This window comes from Martes martes, assembly GCF_963455335.1.
Source record: "Martes martes genome assembly, chromosome: 1".
NCBI lineage: Eukaryota > Metazoa > Chordata > Mammalia > Carnivora > Mustelidae > Martes > Martes martes.
Genome location: NC_137888.1, coordinates 141367090 through 141390070, shown reverse-complemented (window position 1 = coordinate 141390070; position 22981 = coordinate 141367090). Strand labels below are relative to the sequence as shown.

Here is a 22981-nt window from a genome sequence, read left to right as displayed (position 1 = left end):
TCAGAAGTTGTAGACAAATGGTGGATTTTTAGTGTTACTTTGCTGTTATTAAATTTGTGTGAAGGTAGTAACATTTTAATTAGAAAGTATAACTGAAAGTTGCACCCATATTTTGATATGACTAAAATAAAAGTTTTTATGATTTTTTGTTCTTGGTAATGCTGTATAAGGGGATGTGGGAGGCATAACAACAGAGTATCCAGTGCTTTGTAAATGTTGAAAGACTAATTTTTTTGTTTATATACATTTTAATGGCATGTAGATGAGATTATTTGTAATTCTTGAGTGTATTTTATTTAATTGTATTTACTCTTGGGAGGAAATTCATTTTTTACAGATAAAAGATTTAAAAAATAGCCAAAAACTAAGTAATGATAATTATTCAATTAAAATACTTCATGAGCTGAACCTGAGACAAACTTGACAACTGAAATTTCCTTTGAAATTCTATTTTTGATTATTTAGATTGTTTTACCTTATTCTGCAGTCATTGTATCAAGGGAATCTATTTTTAGTAAGTTGCTTTTATATGCTGTCTCAAACTGTACACATAACTCTGCTAGTCCCCTGGAGATGTGTCTTGTCTGTTACCATCACGGAAATGTTGCTTGCTTTTCGACTGTCCAGCACTGCCTGCCCTTCTCATCCCGCTGTTTAGTACCGCATGCATGTGGGAGTGCTTGAGGCATTGGGGGAATATAGACAGCTGTGAGATGGACCCTAACCGAAGAGAAGAAGATAAGATAGTGTATATGTAGGTAACAGGTCATGGTGTGCTGTGCCACATGTGAATGAGATCAAGGAAAAGCTGTAGCAGCTGAAGTACCAGGAACAGAGAAATAAGGAGTATTGCAGAGGAGAGTGGTGGGGAGATTATGCATTTGCTTTCAGGTGCTTTGTTGGAACCTCAAGTAGGAGGTACAGTTCCAGAGTTTGTAGAGTGGCAAGGAGGAAGAACAAAGGTTGGGAATAGATGAGGTTAACAAGGGAGAGATTTTACAGTGACTGGAGAGGAGAAAAAGTGGGAAGTTACATTTGTGGACTAGAGGAAGAATGAGAATGAGGAGGAAAATGGCAAATTAGACATGCACACTGTCAGAACTTCAAAAGAGGAATCACCATGATGTGATTTTGCAAAAACCAAAATAGAGGCCTTGAGAAAGAAAGAGGAAAGAGGAATGTGGAGTGGTCAGTGCTGTGCAGTGGAGAGGTGTATGGGGAGGATAACGGTAGGGCTTCTGATGGCTACAGTGGAAGCTTGTGAATGTCACGAGGGGAAGGCGGGGTGGTGGGGCAGTGATTTCTTTAGGGAGAGAGACATTTCAGTTTGGGAATGAACATAAAGACAGTTGAGACAAAATTAGAAAAAGAATAGATCTGGGTAAAGGAACTAGTGAATGTGCCAATAAGGGGTTGGGAGAGCAGTGGGGGAGTGGTGAAGGGAAGGTCTTCATCTGGCAGGCTCTGCCTTTTCAACATGATCTTTGGAAGGAAAACTGTAATTTTGTGCCTATCCCTCTCACCGCCCCCCGCCCCCACTGCCGTTAGCATTTCTTTGCCATCTCCTTGGTTCTCTTCTGAATTTTTCGCTTTCTTTCTCTGTAGACATTATTTAGACATTTTTTTCTTTGACTTGAGCTCTACTTAAATTCATTCCTAAATTATACGGTCTAATTGAACTAAGGATTTTATAATGGCTTAGCGGTTAATATGGACACTTTGTCTTGCCAAAAATATGTGAGTTTGATCCTATTTTTATAGTAATAGTTGAGTAATGCTTTTACTGCATACTATTATTTTTGTGATTTTGATTTTGGAAGATGCTGTTATTTCTGATGATGAGATTTACTGCCATTTATTGAATGCATTCATATGGCAGCCTGTAGGCTTGCTAGGTGTCTGTACAAACACGGCTTCCTTAAGTTCTCTTGGCTTTGGTCACTCCTATTTAAAAAAGAGAAATGTTGGGCTTGAAATGTTTGAGATACGGCTATGGCTTAAAGTCTGGTAGAAATGGGTCTCCTCCTCCAGTCTGGTTCTGAAGCCCGCTCTTGCCTGCTGCTCTGCTGCCTGCCAGGTCCAGGAGGGGTGTTTCTCATGAGCTGCTTTTCCTTGCCTTACCAACGATGGGCTTTTCCTCTCTTGAAAGTGCCTTCCAGTTGACCTTGATGTTTGTAAATGGTAAACTGCTCTTCTCTCTCTGATCCCTCCCCTCTGTCTAGTGGCATAGGCTGTACCCATTACTGTCTAATAACCTAATCAGTTAGAAGGTAATGTTGGTAGTGGTACAGAAACGATATGCTCGCTTTAAGTAAAACTCTCCTGAGGCTTTCATTTTCTTATTTTATCTTTTTTAACCACCTCTTCATTTAATGGTTGCTGTGAGTTTTTTAAAGAGATTTTCCATCTATTTTAGGATAAAAGCATTTTATTTTTGATATCTGTTGGTTAAGCCCATCATACAAGATGATTTTCTTTAAAATGTGTAGAAAATTGCTTTTTAGAAATCATTTTGAGAACGATAGCATCAGTTGTTAATTTCTGATTTATTTACTTGAAAGTTTTTTTGTGCACACCATATGGAATATTTGATGTTTTCTGTTTTTTTTTAAGTGAACTATTTCAGACATAACAAAAACATCCAAAATAACAAATGTCTTTGTACTCCCCACAAACTTAAAAAATGAAATACCTATAGATAGAGTTAAAATCTCTATATCTCTCTTCCACTTACTCCTCCCTCCTGGCCTCCCACAATAATATGTTTTGAATAAAGGTTGATTGTAAAAGTTCACTTTTAATATGAAAACAAAGCCATTTTCCCTATGTATTTAAAATGTATTTGTAATTTTCCATATTTAAAATTTAAATTTGACTTAAAAGTTGTGTCTGCTTTATATTTTTAACTTCTTGATTAGTATTTTTATATTCCAGATGTCTTATATGTATTTTAGTAGGTTAGAGATAGGTTTATGATGTATTACTTCTATTCATTTCTTTTTTCCTTAAACAGAGTGCAATAGAGTCTCTTTTTGGAGCATCATTAACTGGGATTGCCTATTCGTTGTTTGCTGGGCAACCTCTAACAATATTGGGGAGCACAGGTCCAGTTTTAGTGTTTGAAAAAATTTTATTTAAATTCTGCAGGTATGTAATTGTTATTTACTTATTATATGTGTATAATTTCATTGTTCATTAACTTTAGTTAAAAGTACTTTATGTATTTAGTAGCTGAAAAGAGGACCTGATCAATATATATATTTTCAGCATTTTGGGGCTACCATGTAGTTGACCCTACTCTGGTCCCTACTATCATTCCTATCCCAGTTACCTTGAGTATAAAATCCGTGGATTTGAGTCCTGGTCAACAAATCACTCGGGCAATAAGAATCTTATGTTCTAGCAAATTTCAACCCACTAAGAAGGTGTTAAACTAATTGTTGATTAGTTGGTATGTTGGTCATACAAAGGAATTTTAAAAAGAGGTGGATCTTGGAGGCTGAAGCTGACTTTATCTATCAGGCCTTATCAATCAGACAGCTATAGCTATCTGTTGTGTTGTCAGTCTCCACTGGCGGGGTCATTCACAGTGGGAATCAATGCATGGTACTATAGCTGGTAGACTTGGAATTTGACATGGCCAGTACTGTTCCTTTTGTGAGACAAATGTAGTTGAATGTTTTAGCCTAAAACAACTTAAGTTAAATTAAAATAAATTATTATTAAATATTTGATTCATCTAACTCATCTTGTTCTGATTCTTTTTTCACTGAACAAGCTGATTCTGATTCCAATCTGGCATACTAACTACATAGACTAAGAGGGAATGCAGTGTCCTGAAGTGTTCTGGACCCTGTGGTCTTAAAGTAATTTCTTACTTGACACTGAGTTTAAAAAATGAAGTCACTTCCTGCGGTGACACTGGTGGCAGGGGGGATGGTATTGGTGGGGGTGGTGAAGGGGACAGGGGTGTGGTTACCATGTTGACAGAATTTCTGGGTCTTCAGAGAGTCACGTCCAGTTGTCCTATAGAATGTACATCTGTCATTTACTCCTTAGAACTGATTTCAAAGTGAGGTCTTTGTTTTTGGAATGTTAATTACCTGGTGGACTTTCACTGTAAATCTTTTGTATAGGTAAAATATAACCATTATAATTCTGTAATCTTCAGTTACAGCAGAAACGTACAGACAGCTTTCTTTAGTTGTTATTTTTATCTGGTAATTTGCTCTTTTTTTAGGGATTTTATGTTTCCATACTCTTTTTATTGCCTGTTATGAAATTTTAATTAAAGATATACATTGCCATGTGTGTATGTTGACCATGTCCATGTTTTTCCCCTAAACAGAGATTATCAGCTTTCCTATCTGTCATTAAGAACCAGTATTGGTCTGTGGACTTCTTTCTTGTGCATTGTTTTGGTTGCAACAGATGCGAGCAGCCTTGTGTGTTATATTACTCGATTCACAGAGGAGGCTTTTGCGGCTCTAATTTGCATCATATTCATCTATGAGGCTTTGGAGAAGCTCTTTCATTTAGGAGAAATATATGCATTTAATATGCACAACAATTTAGATGAACTGACCCACTACTCGTAAGTGTATTCCATTTTCCCCAGTATTAAAATGTATTTTTGCAGAGATGTCTGAGCCAAAAAAATGAATTTTTTTGCATTGTGATACTCATTGTATATCTAGCTGTAACTACCCAACTAGCTATATGGAGGTTGACTTGTTTGTTACAGATGAGATTTTACCAGAGCACTCCATGAACATAAATACAGTTGAACAAATTCAGTCATTTTTATTCCCTGATACAACTTACTCAAGTATGTGTATTTTTGGTCTTCTGTTTGAATTGAATCAGTCAATTTAAATTTAATTGGTAACCACCATCTATTTGAATCAGGCAATTATATTAGAGCTTGTATTCTCTAGCCAAATCCTGAATGTAGGATGTAATATTTCTTACATTTTTCTTCTTCTTTTTTATATATATTAAGATTTTATTTATTTTTTTGGGAGAGAGAGAGAGATGGAGAGAGCACAAATGGAAAGGAGAGGGAGAAACAGGTTCCTCGCTGAGCAGGGAGCCTGAGGTGGGGCTCCATCCCAGGACTCTGGGAGCATGACCTGAGCCGAAGGCAGACGCTTAACCAACTGAGTCACCCGGGCACTCCTCTGTTTCTTACATTTTTCGTATATTGCATTTTCATTAACATTTTTGAAGTCTGATCATTTTTATTTGAAGTCTGATAATTATTTTAAAGTTTGATAAAATTTTATCTTATTAACATTTTTTGAAGTTTGATAATTTTTATTTGAAGTCTGATATTTATTTTTAAAGTATAATTTCAGTATACTCTCATGTGCAATATTTGGTGCAGTACTTGCGATAAGAAAATCATGAATTGAAAATATTTAAAAACTCTAGAATAAAATAAGATTTGAAAAGTAATTATAATAGTTACAAAAGGTTGCCAAATATATTCAGTAAAGTCAAATAGGTTGTTAAAATTAAATGTATCTAGGTAGATAGAGACCAATATTTGCTGTTTTGAGCAGTCATGCTTGGTGTAAATGTGATCCTGGATTTGGTTGACTTATGGAGAAAGTGGTCACCAACAAACAAGGGTACAATTCCCTCCTTCTGCCTATCCAAGTCTCAAATCCCTGTGCTCTCTCCTTTCCCTCCATCCCTTCCTTGCATACTCAACTTTGATGGACAGAGTAGGGAGGGGTATGAAAATTTCTATGAGACATTGACCTATTTGAGGAGAAGAGAGACACTCTGATGCCAACTCTGTTTTGTGCTATCATCTTTGCTCTTAAACTAGTTAATTTTTTAAGTGTTATTCTTGGTTTTTTCCTCTTTCCTGTTCCTTTGATCTTTATGAAGCATGGCTTTTATAGCTAGTTCCAGCCAATCAGAACAGTATTTGCTTCTGGTTAACTGAGTAATTACATGTGATCATGATTCGGTCAGCTGACATCCTATGAGCATTTGCAGGTACTGTGTTAGCAGTGTTGCATAATTCTTATCACATGTGACTTGATTATTCGTATCATACCCCCTTTTGTGTATGAAGAAACTGAACCTCATGGAGGTTAAAACCTATCTTGAGTCAGCTAGTAAATGATAGAGCATGTAATGAATCCAAAGTCCAGCCTATTGCCTGTTCTCAGAACAGCTCATAATCTAACTGGGAATATTCCTGTGTGTTTCTTCTTTTTATTTTTTATTATTTTTTTCTTTTTCTTTTTAAAATTCACATTTAGAGATTTCTTTGTGTGTGCTTCTAGCTTTTCTTTAGGTGAGATAGTTCTGGATATAAACTGAACTCTGTGATCTCCTTATGACCTTCCTAGTTCTGTCCTGATGAAAAATCATGTTACTTTATTTCTGTAAGAATGAATCTTAAGATCAGTGAAGGATGAGCATGAGTAGGCAGGGCTTGTCAGAGTACAAAGCATTAATAGGAGTATCGCTTTATTGGGAATCTGTGTGTTTTGTGTATGTGTGGGTAGGGAGGCAGAACAGCTCCCCTGGGTGTTAAGTAGGTAAGATTTAGTGGAGAGTGACCTTGCTAAACATGGTGGTATCTTGTCATATTTTTAAAGAAAATAGTATCCCTCCCCAAGGGATATATGTAACAGGTTTCATTAAGGTACTCTGTAAAATATCATTGTATTGATATTTGTATATTAATTATGTTTTATTTACATAGGCCAAATCTTGTTCCCTTCCATTGTTTCTGATGTGTTTTCACTTTCTAGTCTCCATTCATTGCAGCATGGGAAAAAAAGTTTAATTAAAAGCTACCACAGGGCGCCTGGGTGGCTTAGTGTTTTAAGCATCTGCCTTCAGCTCAGGTCCTGATCTCAGGGTCTTGTATCTAACCCCATGACTGGGTTCCCTGCTCAGTGGGTAGTCTGCTCCTCCCTCTCTGATTGCCCCTCCCCTCAACACGTGCGCGTGTGCTCTCTCTCAAATAAATAAGATCTAACAACAGCAACAAAAAGCTACCACGTTGTGTGATTGATTTAATAAAATGTAAACATGAAATGCAGGACCCTTAAAATTTTATCCTGTTCTCATTTCTCAGATGTGTATGTGTGGAACCTCCTAACCCTAGCAATGAAACTCTAAAAATATGGAAGGAAAAGAATTTAACAGCAGATGATATTTTCTGGGGGAATCTCACTGTTTCTGTGAGTACATGATAAAATAAAGGATTTTGCAAACATTAACCTAGTTCTTTAGCTTTTTATGAGTAGACCTACATTTTCCTCTTGATCAGTAGGTATGATGTGTTTTCAGAGTGTAGTGTTGTTCTGAGCAGACAGGAGTTACCACATGTTTATGTATCATGCAGTAAAAAGTGTAGGCTGGAAAGAATGAACCTGGTAAAGGGGATAAAAATGAACTAAATGTGACTTCCAAGATTTAATTAATTAAAAAGTGTGAATATACTTCTGGTTTCTAATTCCATGTAGATTGTAGATTGATAAATTCAAAGAAAGTGTTTACTAGGACTATGGTTGAATATACTGGGGTTGACAGAACAGTCCACATCCATTGTTCTGTTCTCCGTGTATCAGTTTATCTCCTCCATGAACAGCTTATTTAGAAGATCATGAATCCTTTCCTAATGTCCTCGATATCAAACTGAACTTGGTTTAACTGTGGCGTAGTAGTCTACTCTGTAGTCTAGTCTGTAGAAACTAGTGTAACTTAGGCACCTAAGAAGGGAAACAGGACAAAAACATGTAATGAGCACCTACTATGTACTGAATACTACCACATGTTCTTATAATGTTCTGGCCGTGGAGTATCTGTTCAGGGCACTTCCCAGACTAGGCTTTGGTATTAAGGTATAAAGTGATTCTGGCAATATCAATTAAAATCAAGAGCTCTTGAGCTTCTCTGGTGCTTTTTATATCATATGAGCCATTATAGGTCATTGTTTTCTCACTAAAGGTAATAGTTATATTATTGGAAGGGTATCGATATATAATTGGAAGGGTGTCATCTGCAATTTTATCTCACTAATCAAGTCTGTATGGTCCACTACAGTAGCCATTGGCCAAATGTGTCTAATTTAAATTTAAATTAAATACAATTAATTAGAAGTTCAGTTCTCAGTTATACTAGCCATGTTTCAAGAGCTCAGTCAGTTTGTATGGCTGCTACATTGGACAGTGGAGATATAGAACATTTCCGTCAGCAGAGAAAGTTCTGTAGGACAGTGCTGATTTAAAACATATTTACATATCAATAATCAACCTAGATTAATGCTTCACTGTTTTATTAAAAAGTCAGTTTTGCTACAAAAGAGGTAGAGTTAATAAAGGTGCTCAAATGAAAGTGATCTGTTAAAAAAAGACCTCATACCATGGTGAATAGGAGGTCTTGATACTACAGATAAAGGTCTTCTGCGTTTGTTTTCTTGATATTCAAAAGGCCCACGGTTTTTGTTTTTTATTTTGTTGGTTTTTTATACTTACAGCTTTTATTTTTGTGATCCACGATGTAAATCTGTAGCTGTACTAATCTCAGCAATTAGAAATTGAGAATAATCCTTTGACTATTTCTCTCTTGGTAAACCTGAGTTGTGTTTGTTAAAATGAGTCTCCTTAGAATATAAGTAACATTAGTGATATGTATCATTGTTAATCTCTGGTTGCCTTTCAGTACTTTTTCCCCAAAAGGAAAATTAGGTCAATAGAAAATTACATTATATTATGCCATATAATTGATGAAGATTTTTTTTAAATAGAATTACTGTTTGAAGTATTGATCTGCTGCAACTAGTCCCATGCTTCAATCCCATGGTTTTCATTTAAGTCAGAAAAGCCACCCAGTTTTTATTCCTGATTTGAATTTAGCACTGTAGCCATTTCTTATTCAGCATTTTACGTAGATGCAGTAACAATTTTCTGTCGGTTGCTTTTGTTTTAAGCGACTTGTTTAGAAATAAAGAAAAGATAGTAAAATTGCAGATCAGCAAGAATGCATACAAAGTATGTGGGAATTACTATTCACTCCGAGACATTCACTAAAGGGAATATGGAATTGAAAGGACCGTGTGGTATAACTTGGCAAAACACTGTATTTCAGTTCAGTGACTTAAGATACGCATGTTTTTCAAACTGTAACATCTCTGAACTCAGAGTATATCTTATAGTTGATGATGCGTTAAAGTTGATTTGGCGGTATTTTTTTTTCTAAGTGAAATATAAAATAATGGCATGTCTTCAGTCACTAGGATCTTTGAGTCAGTGGAGTTCATTGATAATTTATTAGATACCTGAGAATTTCTTCATTTTCTCCTTTTTCTATTTTTTTCCTCCTTTTTTCCCCAGGAATGTAGAACCTTTCATGGTGTATTTGTAGGATCAGCTTGTAGTCTTCATGGACCATATATTCCAGATGTGCTCTTTTGGTGTGTCATCTTATTTTTCACAACATTTTTTCTGTCTTCATTCCTCAAGCAATTTAAGACCAAACGGTATTTTCCTACTAAGGTAATTGGGGTGTGGTTTTGGAGTCCTGATAGTATTCATGTTTTTGGTTTTGTTACCTTGGTTTTTTTCAGTACAGTAATACATTGTTTGGGGTTAATACTTGATATCAAATAGTGGTAAAGAACTTATTTATAGTGAAAAATGTATATCACATTTCTGAACTAACAGTAGGAAGATAATGGTACCATGAGGAATGGGATGGTAGTATGTTAGTTGTGAAATGTGTTTTGTCTCTTTTTGAAAAGATATTAGATATAAATGTATTTCATGGACATGTCAATGATTAAAAACCTTATTCACACTTTCTAGTGGCATATTTTAATCTGAAAGGTGAGAATTATTTAGAAAAGACACATAGTTTTTCTGCGTTTATTTTAACATAATCCCTTTAATATAGGTGCGATCGACAATCAGTGACTTTGCTGTATTTCTCACAATAGTAATAATGGTTGCAATTGACTACCTTGTAGGAGTTCCATCTCCTAAACTTCATGTTCCTGAAAAATTCGAGGTAAGAATTAAAATATTTGGTTATTTGTTACTTGGGAATACCGAACTATTTTAAAATTAGACACTTTATAGAAATATTTCTCACATACATAAAAGATGACAAGATATGAAGAGACAAGTGAACCTATTTAGGAAGTAAGCAAGAAGGTATCGAAGTTAGTCCCATCAGGAAGAGTGAATGCAAATACCCATGGTACTTGGGAGTCATTTAAAAAATTTGACTCTCCTGTTGTAGCTGGAGTTCATGATGTATTTTCCAGGCGAAAGAAACATTTTTTATTCCTTCATGAGGAAGTGACTCAAACTTGAATTTAAACTTGTAACAAGGAGATCCTAGTTATTAGTAGGGTAGTGTTATCTGACAATAAATGGAATGCTCCATGTCTCATTTTCTAGCAGAATCAGGAGAGAATTAAGTGTGTTCTTCCACAAGAAGAATGATACCTATGTGACCATCCATGAACCCTTTGCATTCATCAGTAGCCTGTAGCTATGTTGTGCATAATATAGCATATGCATAACATACATTCAAAAATTGTTTTCCCTTTTAAGTAGGAGTTGGTAGCTTTTGAATAGTTTCTGGAATTTCTGATAGTTGAGTATTTGTGTCACTGGTTATGTTTATCTGTATAGCAAATTATATGACTTCTTTTAAAAACAGAAGGTTTAAAGGTGGTTAGAATAAGGAATAAAATAAATATAATTTTAATCTGTTTTATTTCTCACTGGGAAAAAATTATTTTTAAAACCAGTAGTCTCCAAAGTAGAGTGCATGGGTGGAAAATGATCCACTAAAATTATATAGAAGGTCTACTTAGATTTTTATTTAAAAATAAGAAAAATGTAGCTTTGTAATACTTACTATATGAATTTTACTATATGGAAAACCATTAGTAACCTAACATAAATGTGTATAGAGCCATTGGGTATACTCAATTATATTAAAAAATTTTTATTGTTTTATTGCTGGAAGTATATAATAAAATTTGGATACCTTCGTTTGAAAGCACAGATACTGAGCCTCTCAATCAAGATTTTTGGCCATTAAAAGATGACTATATGAAAGTCTTTTTTTTTTTAACCAAGTCTTTTACCAAATGAAACTATAAATTAATACTGGTTCAAAATGATGTAATTTCCTTTAATCCTGGGCCGTGTTCCTTATTTTCATTCCTAAATATATTTTTGTTAATTGCTTATTGATTTAGCTTTCAAGTAGCAAACTGATTTCAAGGGGCATAAGATATATTTGGGGAAATAAATCAAGGAACACTTAAGAACTTTGCATTGTATACATAAAATATTTTTATTCATGTACAATTTTTAATATCAAACAGCTTAATGTGTATCGGTGTGGGAAAATTGGAATACCTGCATTTGAAAATACTTAATGTTCCTTTTGTATTGACATGTTTTTGTGATGAAAAAACAGGCTTAAAATGAAGTTTAGGTAATGAAAACATGTTTAGATTTCAATATATTCAGTGCCTTCCAAGAATACTAACCTTGTAGGATCTTTTAAAATGTTTTGTTACAAAACAAATTTTACGTTACAGCTTTGGAATGTATTTGAGTCTGATAAATTGCCAGATCTTTGGAAAAGTATGTCCTGAGGCCCAGTTCTGACCCTGCCTCTGACCCTTTAGTACTGACCCTGCTAAGATCACTCGTCTGTAGGATCTTCAAAGCAGTTTAGTTCAGGAGTTGATCTAGTAGGTAGATTGACCTCACTTTATTCGAAGTAGGTTAGGAGCATTGAAATGACACTCTGCTTCATTTACCTTCATTTGTCTATAACAAACCTCCCAAACAGAAAGCTTGTAAAACAGCAACACCTTATCTGTTCATAAATCAGTGGCAGTTGATACCAAGCTTAGCCTGGTACTGGTCTGGTCTCTTGGTCTGGGATCTTTCTTTGTGGCTGCAGTCATCCATTGCTTTGATGGTGGCAGTATGTCTTCATTCCCATGTCTGGGAGCTCAGATCAGATGGCCGAAGCAGCTGGGGTAATTGGTTCCTTTCTCTCTCTCACCATATTGTATCTTATCCTCAAGAAGGCTTATCCAGGCTTACTCAACAGCTTAATCTCAGGGTTCCAAGAGGGTTAGAGAAACTACAAGGTCCCTTGAGATCAAGACTCAGAAGTCACACAGTGTCACTTTGGCTTTATTCTGTTGGCTGAAGTAAACCATAAGGACATCCTAGGTCCAAGGGTAGGAAATGGATTCCTCCTGTAGATGGAAAGATTGACTACATGCCCAAGTGACCTGCATCGAGGGATGGGAAGCATTCTTGTGGCTATCTTTGCAGATAATTCACTACACATTCCAAAATTTAATCTAGTTCTTTTTAACCCCTTGGAATTTCTTGGAATAGACACAACCCATGTTGCAGAAATTTTGTGCAGTAGGAAGAAACGTCTTTTTATCTTTAATTTTTTAACAGCCCACTGATCCAAGTAGGGGCTGGATCATAAGCCCGTTGGGAGAGAACCCTTGGTGGACTTTATTAATAGCTGCCATCCCAGCTCTGCTTTGTACCATTCTCATCTTTATGGACCAGCAAATTACGGCTGTAATCATAAACAGAAAGGAGCACAAATTGAAGGTAATTCTAAAACTTTGCCTCAGGTCTGTAATTTCTTCAAGAGTTTGAGATATTTTCATAATGACTAGAACATTAAAATGTGTGAGATGAAAATTAATTTCTTCCCTGTGTATAAAGTAATGTAGTATTTTAACCTAAAAGAACAGTTTTGACTTATAAATATTCATGTTCATTTCACTTTTCAGAAGGGAGCTGGCTATCACCTTGATTTGCTCATGGTTGGTGTTATGTTGGGAGTTTGCTCTATCATGGGACTTCCATGGTTTGTGGCTGCAACAGTGTTGTCAATAAGTCATGTCAACAGCTTGAAAGTTGAATCTGAATGTTCTGCTCCCGGGGAGCAACCCAAGTTTTTGGGAATTCGTGAACAGCGAGTTACAGGGCTCATGATTTTTATTCTGATGGGCCTGTCTGTGTTCATGACTTCAGTACTAAAGGTAAAATCTCTTTACTGCAATATTTTAAAATCTTTTTGTCATAAAATTATACTTGCTTGTATGAAAATGAAACATGAAAATATCTAAAATTAGTTTCATTTCCTGGAATTTACTTGGAAAATAATATTCTGATAAATGGTGTTTAATATAGGAGGCATTTCAGTGTTAGATTTGTCCATTTTAGGAATATTATAAAAGGATAGTATTAAAGACTATAGAGTTTTGGAAGGAGTTAATCCATGGCTTTGTTATGACCTAAAAGAAGAATATACCCAGAGGATTTTATAGGCATCTTAGAGAAAGTAGTAGTGAAATATGGTTGATATAATTATTTGACCAAAATGTGAAAATAATTGCTATTAATTAAATAAATGTATTATTTCTGATCAGCTAAATGAAGTAACGGTAGTTAGCGCTCATTAGAAAATAAGCACAGCTAATATAAATGAAGAATGCAAGAACTATGTTTAATGCAAGAACTTTAACTTTATGTTAAATATCTTTTAGGTACATCTGGTATTTACTATACATATCCTAATGAATCTAGTGATTAAAAAATATAACAATAGCAAATGTAGCTAAGTATATAATCTGAGATTTTCAGTTCATCGTGGGAAGAGCTCTACTCCATTTTTTTCCTCTGGTGTTTTAGTTATTGCAAAAAAAACTATTAAGCAAAGAGCTATGTACATTTATATATTGGGGAAGAAACTTGGAGTGTGTATATATGTTACTATATTAACTAAAAAAATTAAAGTTGTATGCTAGACTTCTTTGGCCTTCATCTCATGAACTTTCTAGCAACGGACTAATTCACCAGATATTTGTTGAGTACTTACTCTGTTATTAAAACTGGAGAAATAATAATAAATAGGATATATTATTGTTTGCTTTTCAGAACTTGGCAGTCTAGTTGGTGAAGCAGATAGGTAAAGGGGCATTTACTGCATTGTGGCGAGTGTATTGTTGGCAAAAGAGGAGAAAGATTTAGTGTACTCTTTTGGGGATATTGTCCCTACTAAGGAAGGTTGCCTTTAAAATTTTTTAAGTATTGACTGTATATAGGCAGGAAATTCAAATAGAACATCAGGAAAGCCCTAAAATGAAAAGTTAGTCTTCCTATTTTCCATTGCTTTCCAGAACCAACTCTCCAGAGGTAAATTCTTTTTAACATCTCTTTTTAAAGTTATGTTGGTAGTTACAACCATTATAGTTTTACATGCTTTTATAATTTCATTTTTTGCTGTATTATTTTTACACTGAGTCTCTTTACCTAAGACAGTGATTCTCAAAGTTTAGTCTAAGGATGACCTCTGGGAGTTCACAGAAGCAAAAGTATTTCGGGAGCATGTCCTCAGTTTATCTTTGAAGAACCTAGAAGGGTCCTGAGACCAAAAAGCTTGGGAGCCTGTCATGTAAGGTCGGATGTTTTATGAGGATTTAACACACTTATGTGTCCACCAGCCAGTCTTCCTTCCATCACCTGCCTTTGGTTGACGGTGTTTTTAATTTTATTGTAATGGTTACCAACATTTGCATCCTATGCTGTAATTATAATTAAACTGTCCATGCTTTTTCTGTAAGTTAAATTATAAAAATGTAAGCCCTCTGGGAACACATAATTAGTATTATGATGATATGTATGTGTTCACTGAGGACTAAGCAGTCTGATCTGCCTGCATGGAGACAGAAATATAGCCTATTTCACTAAGCTCCTGTTGCTGTTTGAAGAGTAACTGCCCAAGCCTTAGGACCCAGTCAGTTTTCTTAGCGCCTATTACCTATTACAGATATTAGACCTTCTGAATATGTTCTCATATTTCTATTCCATGTCCTCACTGTTAATGAAAATTTCCTGGATTTTTTTTTTTTTAAGATCTCTTTGGTCTCATCAAAATCATTATGACAAAATTAATTATTTTGATAATTATATGTTTAAATCTAAAGGATTTTTCTTTCTGATTTTTTTTCCTAGCATTCTAAAGTTGCTTTGTGGGTGAAATATTCTCCTAAAATTTCCTGAGGATATTTATTAGATTTTTAACTTGTTTTCTTCTCTTCCTGTAGTACCTTTTCCTCCTGGGTTTCTTAGGAAGGACATGCTCAGTTGTTCATAGAGAGTGAATGTGGTTTTCCTCTGTAGCTGTTAGGTCTTGTTTCTTGTTTTTGAGTAGGTGGATGGAGCCTGTTAATGGCTTTCCTGTAGGATGCCTAGGCATTGTAGATAGGCAGTTCGGATCCCTCTAACTGCCAAAGTAATAAGGACTTTCTTTTGGAGTGGAGTTCAATTATTATATCAGTAAATGGTACTGCTGTATAATAGTTACTGTATGGTAGTGATATCAAAATTAATAGCTAATACCCTTAAAATTTTTTTAAATTAAACTTTTAATTCCTGGTTAAAGCTTTATGTATGATTGATATGCACCATGTGCTTTTCTGAATATTTTAGTATTTGAAATCCTTTAATCTTCATGCAATCTGTTAAAGAAATTATGGCATAAAGAGGTTAAGGCTCAAGAAGAGGTTAACTGGCTTTTTAAACCAAGCAGTCTTGATTGTAGTGCTCACATTCTTAACCACTGGACATTCTCCCGTTTCATGAAGAAAACATGTAGAAGATAGTTTTTCAAGGAGGCTATTGTTTACTAGCATTTTTCTTATAGGATATAAGTTAGGTCTCATCACTGAAAGATCTTTTAATTCTGCCTCCATCGGTACTCACTGTGTTTTTGTGTATTTTATTGCTATGAAATTGTTTTAGTAGCATGGATTCTAACTGTGGTCCTTTTACTTACAGTTTATTCCAATGCCTGTCCTGTATGGTGTTTTCCTTTATATGGGAGTTTCCTCATTAAAAGGAATCCAGGCAAGTCTTAAGTAGTTAATGATTTTGTAGAGAAACTTAAAACATATTTTACATTTGCAAAGATTGTTTTTATAATGGTAGTGATACATTCTCAACTCTGATATTCTGGGAGGCAGGTTAGCTGATGACTTCAAATCCACATTTTCCAAGTGATTATTGGTTACTACACATTTTTCCCCTCAAGAATGAGATCATGACCTTTTTTTTTTAAATTAACATCTAATGTATTATTAGCCCCAGGGGTACGGGTCTGTGAAGCGCCAGGTTTACACATTTCACAGCACTCACCATAGTGCATATCCTCCCCAATGTCCACAACCCAACCACCCTCTCCCTGCCCTCCCCCCCAACCCTTAGTTGATCATGACCTCTTTTTAATAGAAGCCAGTGAAAGGCCTTGTAACTATTGATAAAGACTGGTGTAGTAAGAGGGGGGATGTTGAGGACTGGAATGGTTAATACTTGCCATTTGTGCAGTGCATTACAGTTATAAATTATTTTCTGTGATTCGCAAAACAACATTGTTAGGCAGGAAAGGAAGAAATAATAACAGAGGGACTTATGGACTGTTCTTAATCAAGTAAGCAATGGAGCCAAAGTTAGAACCCAGTGATTTCCCTACTCTGTTTGTCTTGTTTATAATAATTCCTGGAAAACAACCTGATAAAATTTATTTAGTTCTTTGTGTAAAACATTTGGCTCCATAAGCACTGTTAGCACCACGTGGCCACCACCTATCATGGAAAGCATATTGTCTGATGTTGCCAGCTAAGGCTGGCAAGGCTTCACAGAGATTGCATCTTCTTTTTTTTTTCCCAGTAGTCTTGGATCTCCCCTCCACTGGTCAAGAAATGATCTCATTAACTCACTTGATTTTTTTTTTCTCTTTTACAACTTTCTTTTATAATTTTGTGAGATCTTACTCCTGGTTTATAAATGAAGAAACTAAAGTTCAGAAAGACCAAGGAATTTGCTCATAGTTTCCTTTGCGTTGGGTGGAAGTTTAATAGTTGTGACTTAAGGCTATTTTATAGCATTGATAATGTTAGAGTTGGAAAGAACCTTGGAAATTGTTGTTCTTTTACTGTACATATTAGAAAACAAGGTCAAAGAAAGTAAATGGCTTATGCATTTGATTATAGCAAATAAGCGTATCTAAATATTTTAATCCCCCAACTTAAGACATTTTGGTTTGAGTTTTCTGATTAAATTAATTGCATGAATTTAGAATGATTGCCTTGATTTTTGCCCCTCTCCTTGGGTCCAGATGTTCTGTATTGCAGTATTCTCTTGTACTATCAGAACATATCAAGGAAGTTACAGTTTAAATCACAAAACTCCAAGGTTGTATATAATTTCCTAAGTAGCAGAAATGATGCTTTTGTTGAAAACTTTTTCTTGCTTTGTTTTGTTTTCCATTCAATACGTAGTTTTTTGACCGTATAAAATTATTTGGAATGCCTGCTAAGCATCAGCCCGATCTGATATATCTTCGTTACGTGCCTCTCTGGAAAGTCCATATTTTCACAGTTATTCAGCTCACTTGTCTGGTTCTTTTGTGGGTGATAAAAGCTTCAGCTGCTGCGGTAGTTTTTCCCATGATGGTAAGGCTTTTTTTTTTTTTGCCCCAGACTTTGTCACTAATTAATAACACTCTATGTTTCAACAGTATTTTACTTTCTCTTAGTAATATAATAACATATTAGTAATATTTGTATTTGAGAAAGGGAATAGCCCACCTTAAGTACCTTAGGTGTTTCAAAATATGAACTGGCCCTTTCGTAGCTATTAAACCAGTCACTTTAGAAACTGAATTCGCTTGTTATTTTCCACATTTTTGTTTGTTTTTTACTTCCTGGGCTATAGAATGTTGTCTTGTATTTTTAAACAACTTTAAAGTTTAGGACGTTTATGGAACAAAGATGATAATGAGATATAAAAAAGCAAAGCAGCTAGAACAACATAGTTTGTTAACAGAATGTTTCAATACATCTTTCTCAGAAATTAACAGATCTAGAAGTTAAAAAATAATAAAAATTTTAGGTCGTATTAAGAAGACACTAAATTATCACAGAATATTGAATTTTGCAAACAGAGAATATTCATCCTTCTGTAAATTCCATGTAAACACTGGTTATGTACTTGGCCACAGAGAAAGTCTTTAAAAATTAAGAAGCTATAAAAATTATGCAGGTAATTACATTTCCTGATCACAAATAAATTACAAATGAATAATGAAAAGCACTAAAATCATGTGAAGTATTTAGACATTAAATGCTGAAATAATCCCTGGGTTGAAAACTGAGTAAAAAAAAACATTGTGGGTATTGTAGCAGAGAATTTTTAACAAAGTCGGTGAGATACATCTAAAGTTCATAAGGAAAATATATACCCTTCACTACATATATTATTCAAGAAGACTTCTTAAAAAACGCAACCAAATTTTTTATTTGTAAAACTCAATAATGAATAAGCTCCTTTCAATTTGAGTAAAGAAGAAAAGGACAGAGCAAAATATACAAGATTAAGAAAGAGAAAACAAATGTAATCACAGTAGTGGAAGAGATTTGAGGGGCTTTAAGAAAGTACTACATGAATCTATAGGAGTAAGTTTGTACATCTAGAGTGGAAGTTGACAAACTTTATTTCTGTAAAGTGTCAAATATTTTCAGCTTTGTAGATCACAAGATATATAGGCACTTCTATAACAGGAGAGAAATTTCCACAATTTCTTACTGGTAAAATCTAAAAAGTAATTGTACAGTTTTTTTAAATGAAAGACTACTAATGAGAAGAATGTAATTCTTTTTCATTTGAGATATTTCACTGGGCTGAGGTTCAGAGTTAGTGTTCCCTATCATCAAATCAATTCCAAATGTGCATCTTTAAAACCTTATTTTAGGTCACAGGCCATACAAAACAGGTAGGGCAAGATTTAACCCAAGGGCTGTGGTTTGTTTACCACTGGTCTAGAGGAGATGGGTTATTTCCATTCTAAACATACATTTCCAAGAATTAGCCCAAAGAGAAATAGAAAATTGGTGGATCTCTGTAACTCAGTTGCATACAAGAGACTGGAGAAATGGCCAAAGATCTGCCCTTGGATCACAGGCCCAGCTGATTTTAAAGAACAGTTAATTCCAGTACTTCTGGAATTATTCTAGACGGAAGGAAAGGAAGAGACGGAAAAGTCTACATTTTTTTCTCATGAAATACTAGCAAGATCTTAATACCAAAGCCTAGTAAAGTTGTAAAAAGAGTGATGGTGACTTCTCACTTAACTAATATAAATCCAAAAAATCTTAAGATATTAACAAATAAATTTTTGTGTTTCTATAAGTAAAATATCATGATTAAATGGAGTGTGATACTTCAGCAGCAAATAAGAAATACCAACATAATTAAAGATAGAAAGTCTTATAAAATTGCAGTCATTGTGCATAAAGATTTGTAAATAAATTCCAATATAGGGAAGCACGCTATTACTGTTATTTGAAATGAACTGAAGGTTCTAACTATGATAAAAGAATAATATAATATTTGTTATAAAGGAGAGGTAACATCATTTGTAGATAATATGATTGTTTGCCTGTTAACTCAAATAACTCAAATGAAAAAAGACTAAAAGCCCTACTAGAATTAGTAAGAATTTTGTTAGAGTGGGTTGTTACAAGAAAACTGATTGACGTACCAAAAGAAATTTATTATATAATAGCTTTGGGTGCTGGAGGTTTGCAAGCAAGGTGTGGATGGGGCCATGCTCCCTTTGTAACCTGTAAGGGAACTCTTTTGCCTCTTCTTAGCTTCTGGTGGTTTGCTGAAAGTTTGGCATTGTGTTGCAGCTGTGTAACTCCACAAACTGGCACCTTGTGATGTGGTCTGTGTATCACTGTGTCTTTATATGACCGTTTTATTAAGACCCTGGGCATATTGTATTAGGAACCCACCCTACTCCAGTATGACCTCATCTTAATTATATCTCCAACAACCCTATTTCCAAATAAAATCATATTCTGAGGTACTGGGGGTTAGGATTTCAATGTATCTTTCATGGGGGACACGATTCAATCCATAATAATGTTGTGAAGTACATAAAATTTAGATCTGAACAAAGAGGAAGATATATCATATTCTTTGTGCATACTTAGTATTGTAAAAATGTCACTTCCAAGTTTGAATTTTATGAGTATTATTTACATGTGTGTTTGTGTGTATTCGGAGAGGGTGTTGTCATTGTGAACTATATACATTGAGTAGATAGTCTTAGAAGATTTGACTGTGTATGGGAGCTAAGGTTGCTTCTGTAACCGATACCATATTCAGAAAGAAACCATAAATGAATTGAAGATTCATGTTAAAATGTAGTAGAAATTTTTGAAAAATAATTATGTAGTCTAGTGATGGAGGGTAACTTTTCAAGAGGATAGGGAAACCCAGCTGTAAAGGAAAGATCTATTTGACCACATGATAATTAAATGTTTTATATGAACATAGTAAAATCAGATTGTGAACTAGGAGAAAGTATTTGTAACATACAGGGCAGATAAAATGCTTCTATCTGAACTACACAGAGCTCTTATGAACTCATGAATAAAAGTCATTGAAAACCAGGCAAAAGATAGTAATAAGGAAAATCGTAAGAACAGAAGAAACCAGTGGACATTTGAAAACATCTTGAACCTTAGTAGCAGTTAAAGGAAAACAAATTAAAGTAATGGTATATCTTTTTCACATATGTAATTGGAAGTCTAAAGCCAGTATTGGCAAATGGGTTCTCTAATGAATTGCTCAAGAGATTTTTAAATTTATTTCAATTTGGGGGTGACTGGGTGTCTTAGTCGGTTAAGTGTCCTACTCTTGATTTTGGCTCAGGTTATGAGATCGAGCCCTACAATTGAGCTTTGTGCTGGGCAGGAATGGAGCCTGCTTAAGATTCTCTGTCTGTCCCCCTTCATCCCACACACTCTATCTCATATATATATATATATATATATATATATATATATACACACACACACACACATCTGCTTATATAATGTATATAGTTTAAGGTCATCATAAAAATTAATAATCTTGTACTGTGAAGATACCATGCTTAATCTGCTTTATAACTTTATGCAGAATGTATGATTTATATAGGAAGAGGTTAAAAATACCATTTCTTTTATATGTTTTCTTTGAGCTGGAAGCTTGAAAGATAAATAGGTGACTCAGTTCCTTTGAAATAAGATAGTATATAAAGTGATTTTTTAAAAATTTACTTGAGAGAGAGGGGAGGAGGCAGGGAGGGACAGAGAGAGACTTTAACAGAGTCCTTGCTGAGGGTGGAACCCCAGTCGGGGGTCAATCTCATGACCTGAGCTAAAACCAAGAGTCCTGATGCTTAATCAGCTGCACCATGCAGGGGCCTCTGAAGTGATTTTTAAATAAAATACACGAAGTACTTTTTTGTTATTTATGATTTGATACTTTTTCTCTCTTTAAATGACATAATTTGTATATTTTTAGATGTTACTTAATAGTTTCTCCCCCACTTTTTTAAGGTTCTTGCATTAGTCTTTGTACGCAAACTCATGGATCTGTGTTTCACAAAGAGAGAACTTAGTTGGCTTGATGATCTCATGCCAGAAAGTAAGAAAAAGAAAGAAGATGACAAAAAGAAAAAAGAGAAAGAGGTAAAAAGACCAGAATTTCAAATTTATGCTATTCACTTGTTTAATATTTCGTATCGAGTAGCTGGCCCTCTTGTGGTCACTTTACAGGAATCCACTCCTTTGATCCTCCTAAGAACCTTATTATTATGAAGCGTAGGTATTTCTATTATTCCCAGTTTACAAATAAGGAAACTGAGGCATAGGTTAGGGAACTTGTTTCAAACATTAGCTCTTAATCCATTTTACCAACTTAAGTTGCCCCTCCAAAGCCTTGACCCCCCCCCAAAAAAAAACCTTTCAAAAATTACATATCACATGTGTACTTAATTTTAAAAGTGAGAGAATTTAGCAGTCTTTAAAACATAGTTAAAGCATAGGTAACACAAGCACATTAAATACATAAGCACATTTTACTGTACATTTAATTTTAACATTTTAATAATCTGACATATAATGACAAAAAGGACTTTAAATTTAATCTTTTTACAGAAAGTAGTGTTAAACTGTAGTCTTAATTTGCAGTATTATGTACCGTTAGTTATTTTGTATACAGAGATTTACATGAATATTTTATTCTGAATTTGATTTTTTTAAATAACCAGCTCAATGCTGTTGCTTAGTAAGAAGAAAAAGTAGACATTGAACATGTAGCATAGATGATTGTATTGATTTTAGTACCCTACTCCGTTTTCCCATTATTGCTTGAAATTCAAAGATAAGAAGAAAGATACATATTTTAAATATTGTGGTCCTGTTTAAATAGGGATCTCAACATTACTTTTCCCCCTAATTTTTGAGAGAAGGCAACATAATCTATACCTTATTATATTGCATAGTATTTATGGAAATGGATTTGTTAAAACTTAACAGACAACTGGGTTTAGGCCTTGGTGGTTTTTTTTTTTTTTTCATAGTTTGGATTGATTATTCAGTGCTAATTTATGGCACAATTTAACAGAAATTATGACTCTTTAATTAGGATACTAACTGAAATATATGTAAATGTTTATGAGCTTTTGGTGAATTTTCAAAGAGAATGTAATTCATTTATAAAATACTTAGGTTAAAATTACCTGTCTATTATTTTCTGCATTAAGTTAGAATAAGGTTCAGTTTACATAGCAGAAGACAAAAGTAAAGGAGGCCTCAACACAAGCGTTTATGCTCTCCTATAGAAGTCTTGAGAAGAGTGAGTGATCTAGTTTGATGGCTTCCCAGAGTTGTCTGGAGAGCCTGTGTCGCTTTCCCCCTAGCCTAGGCACACAGTTTCCAGTCTCAGAATACCCTCATAGGTCAAAATGAATGCTGAGTCTGAGCTCTCATGTTAGCATTAGAGATGGCAGAAAGGATGGGGTGAGAAAGCAAAATGGGCTCTCC

At 34.6% G+C, this 22981-nt stretch overlaps 1 protein-coding gene across 1 annotated transcript in view; it reads left to right on the top strand.

Annotated features, from left to right (window-relative positions):
• The window catches only part of SLC4A7 (solute carrier family 4 member 7), a gene marked incomplete at its 3' end in the record, with an annotated part of 112516 nt that overhangs the window by 76582 nt on the left and 12953 nt on the right, over positions 1-22981 (top strand). The window contains exons 14-23 of the mRNA XM_080808645.1: positions 3014-3147; positions 4349-4594; positions 7106-7211; positions 9366-9527; positions 9925-10038; positions 12483-12644; positions 12830-13081; positions 15882-15950; positions 17381-17554; positions 21494-21625. Coding sequence (XP_080664771.1) covers positions 3014-3147; positions 4349-4594; positions 7106-7211; positions 9366-9527; positions 9925-10038; positions 12483-12644; positions 12830-13081; positions 15882-15950; positions 17381-17554; positions 21494-21625 — 1551 coding nt within the window. The remainder of the gene's footprint in view (positions 1-3013; positions 3148-4348; positions 4595-7105; positions 7212-9365; positions 9528-9924; positions 10039-12482; positions 12645-12829; positions 13082-15881; positions 15951-17380; positions 17555-21493; positions 21626-22981) is intronic.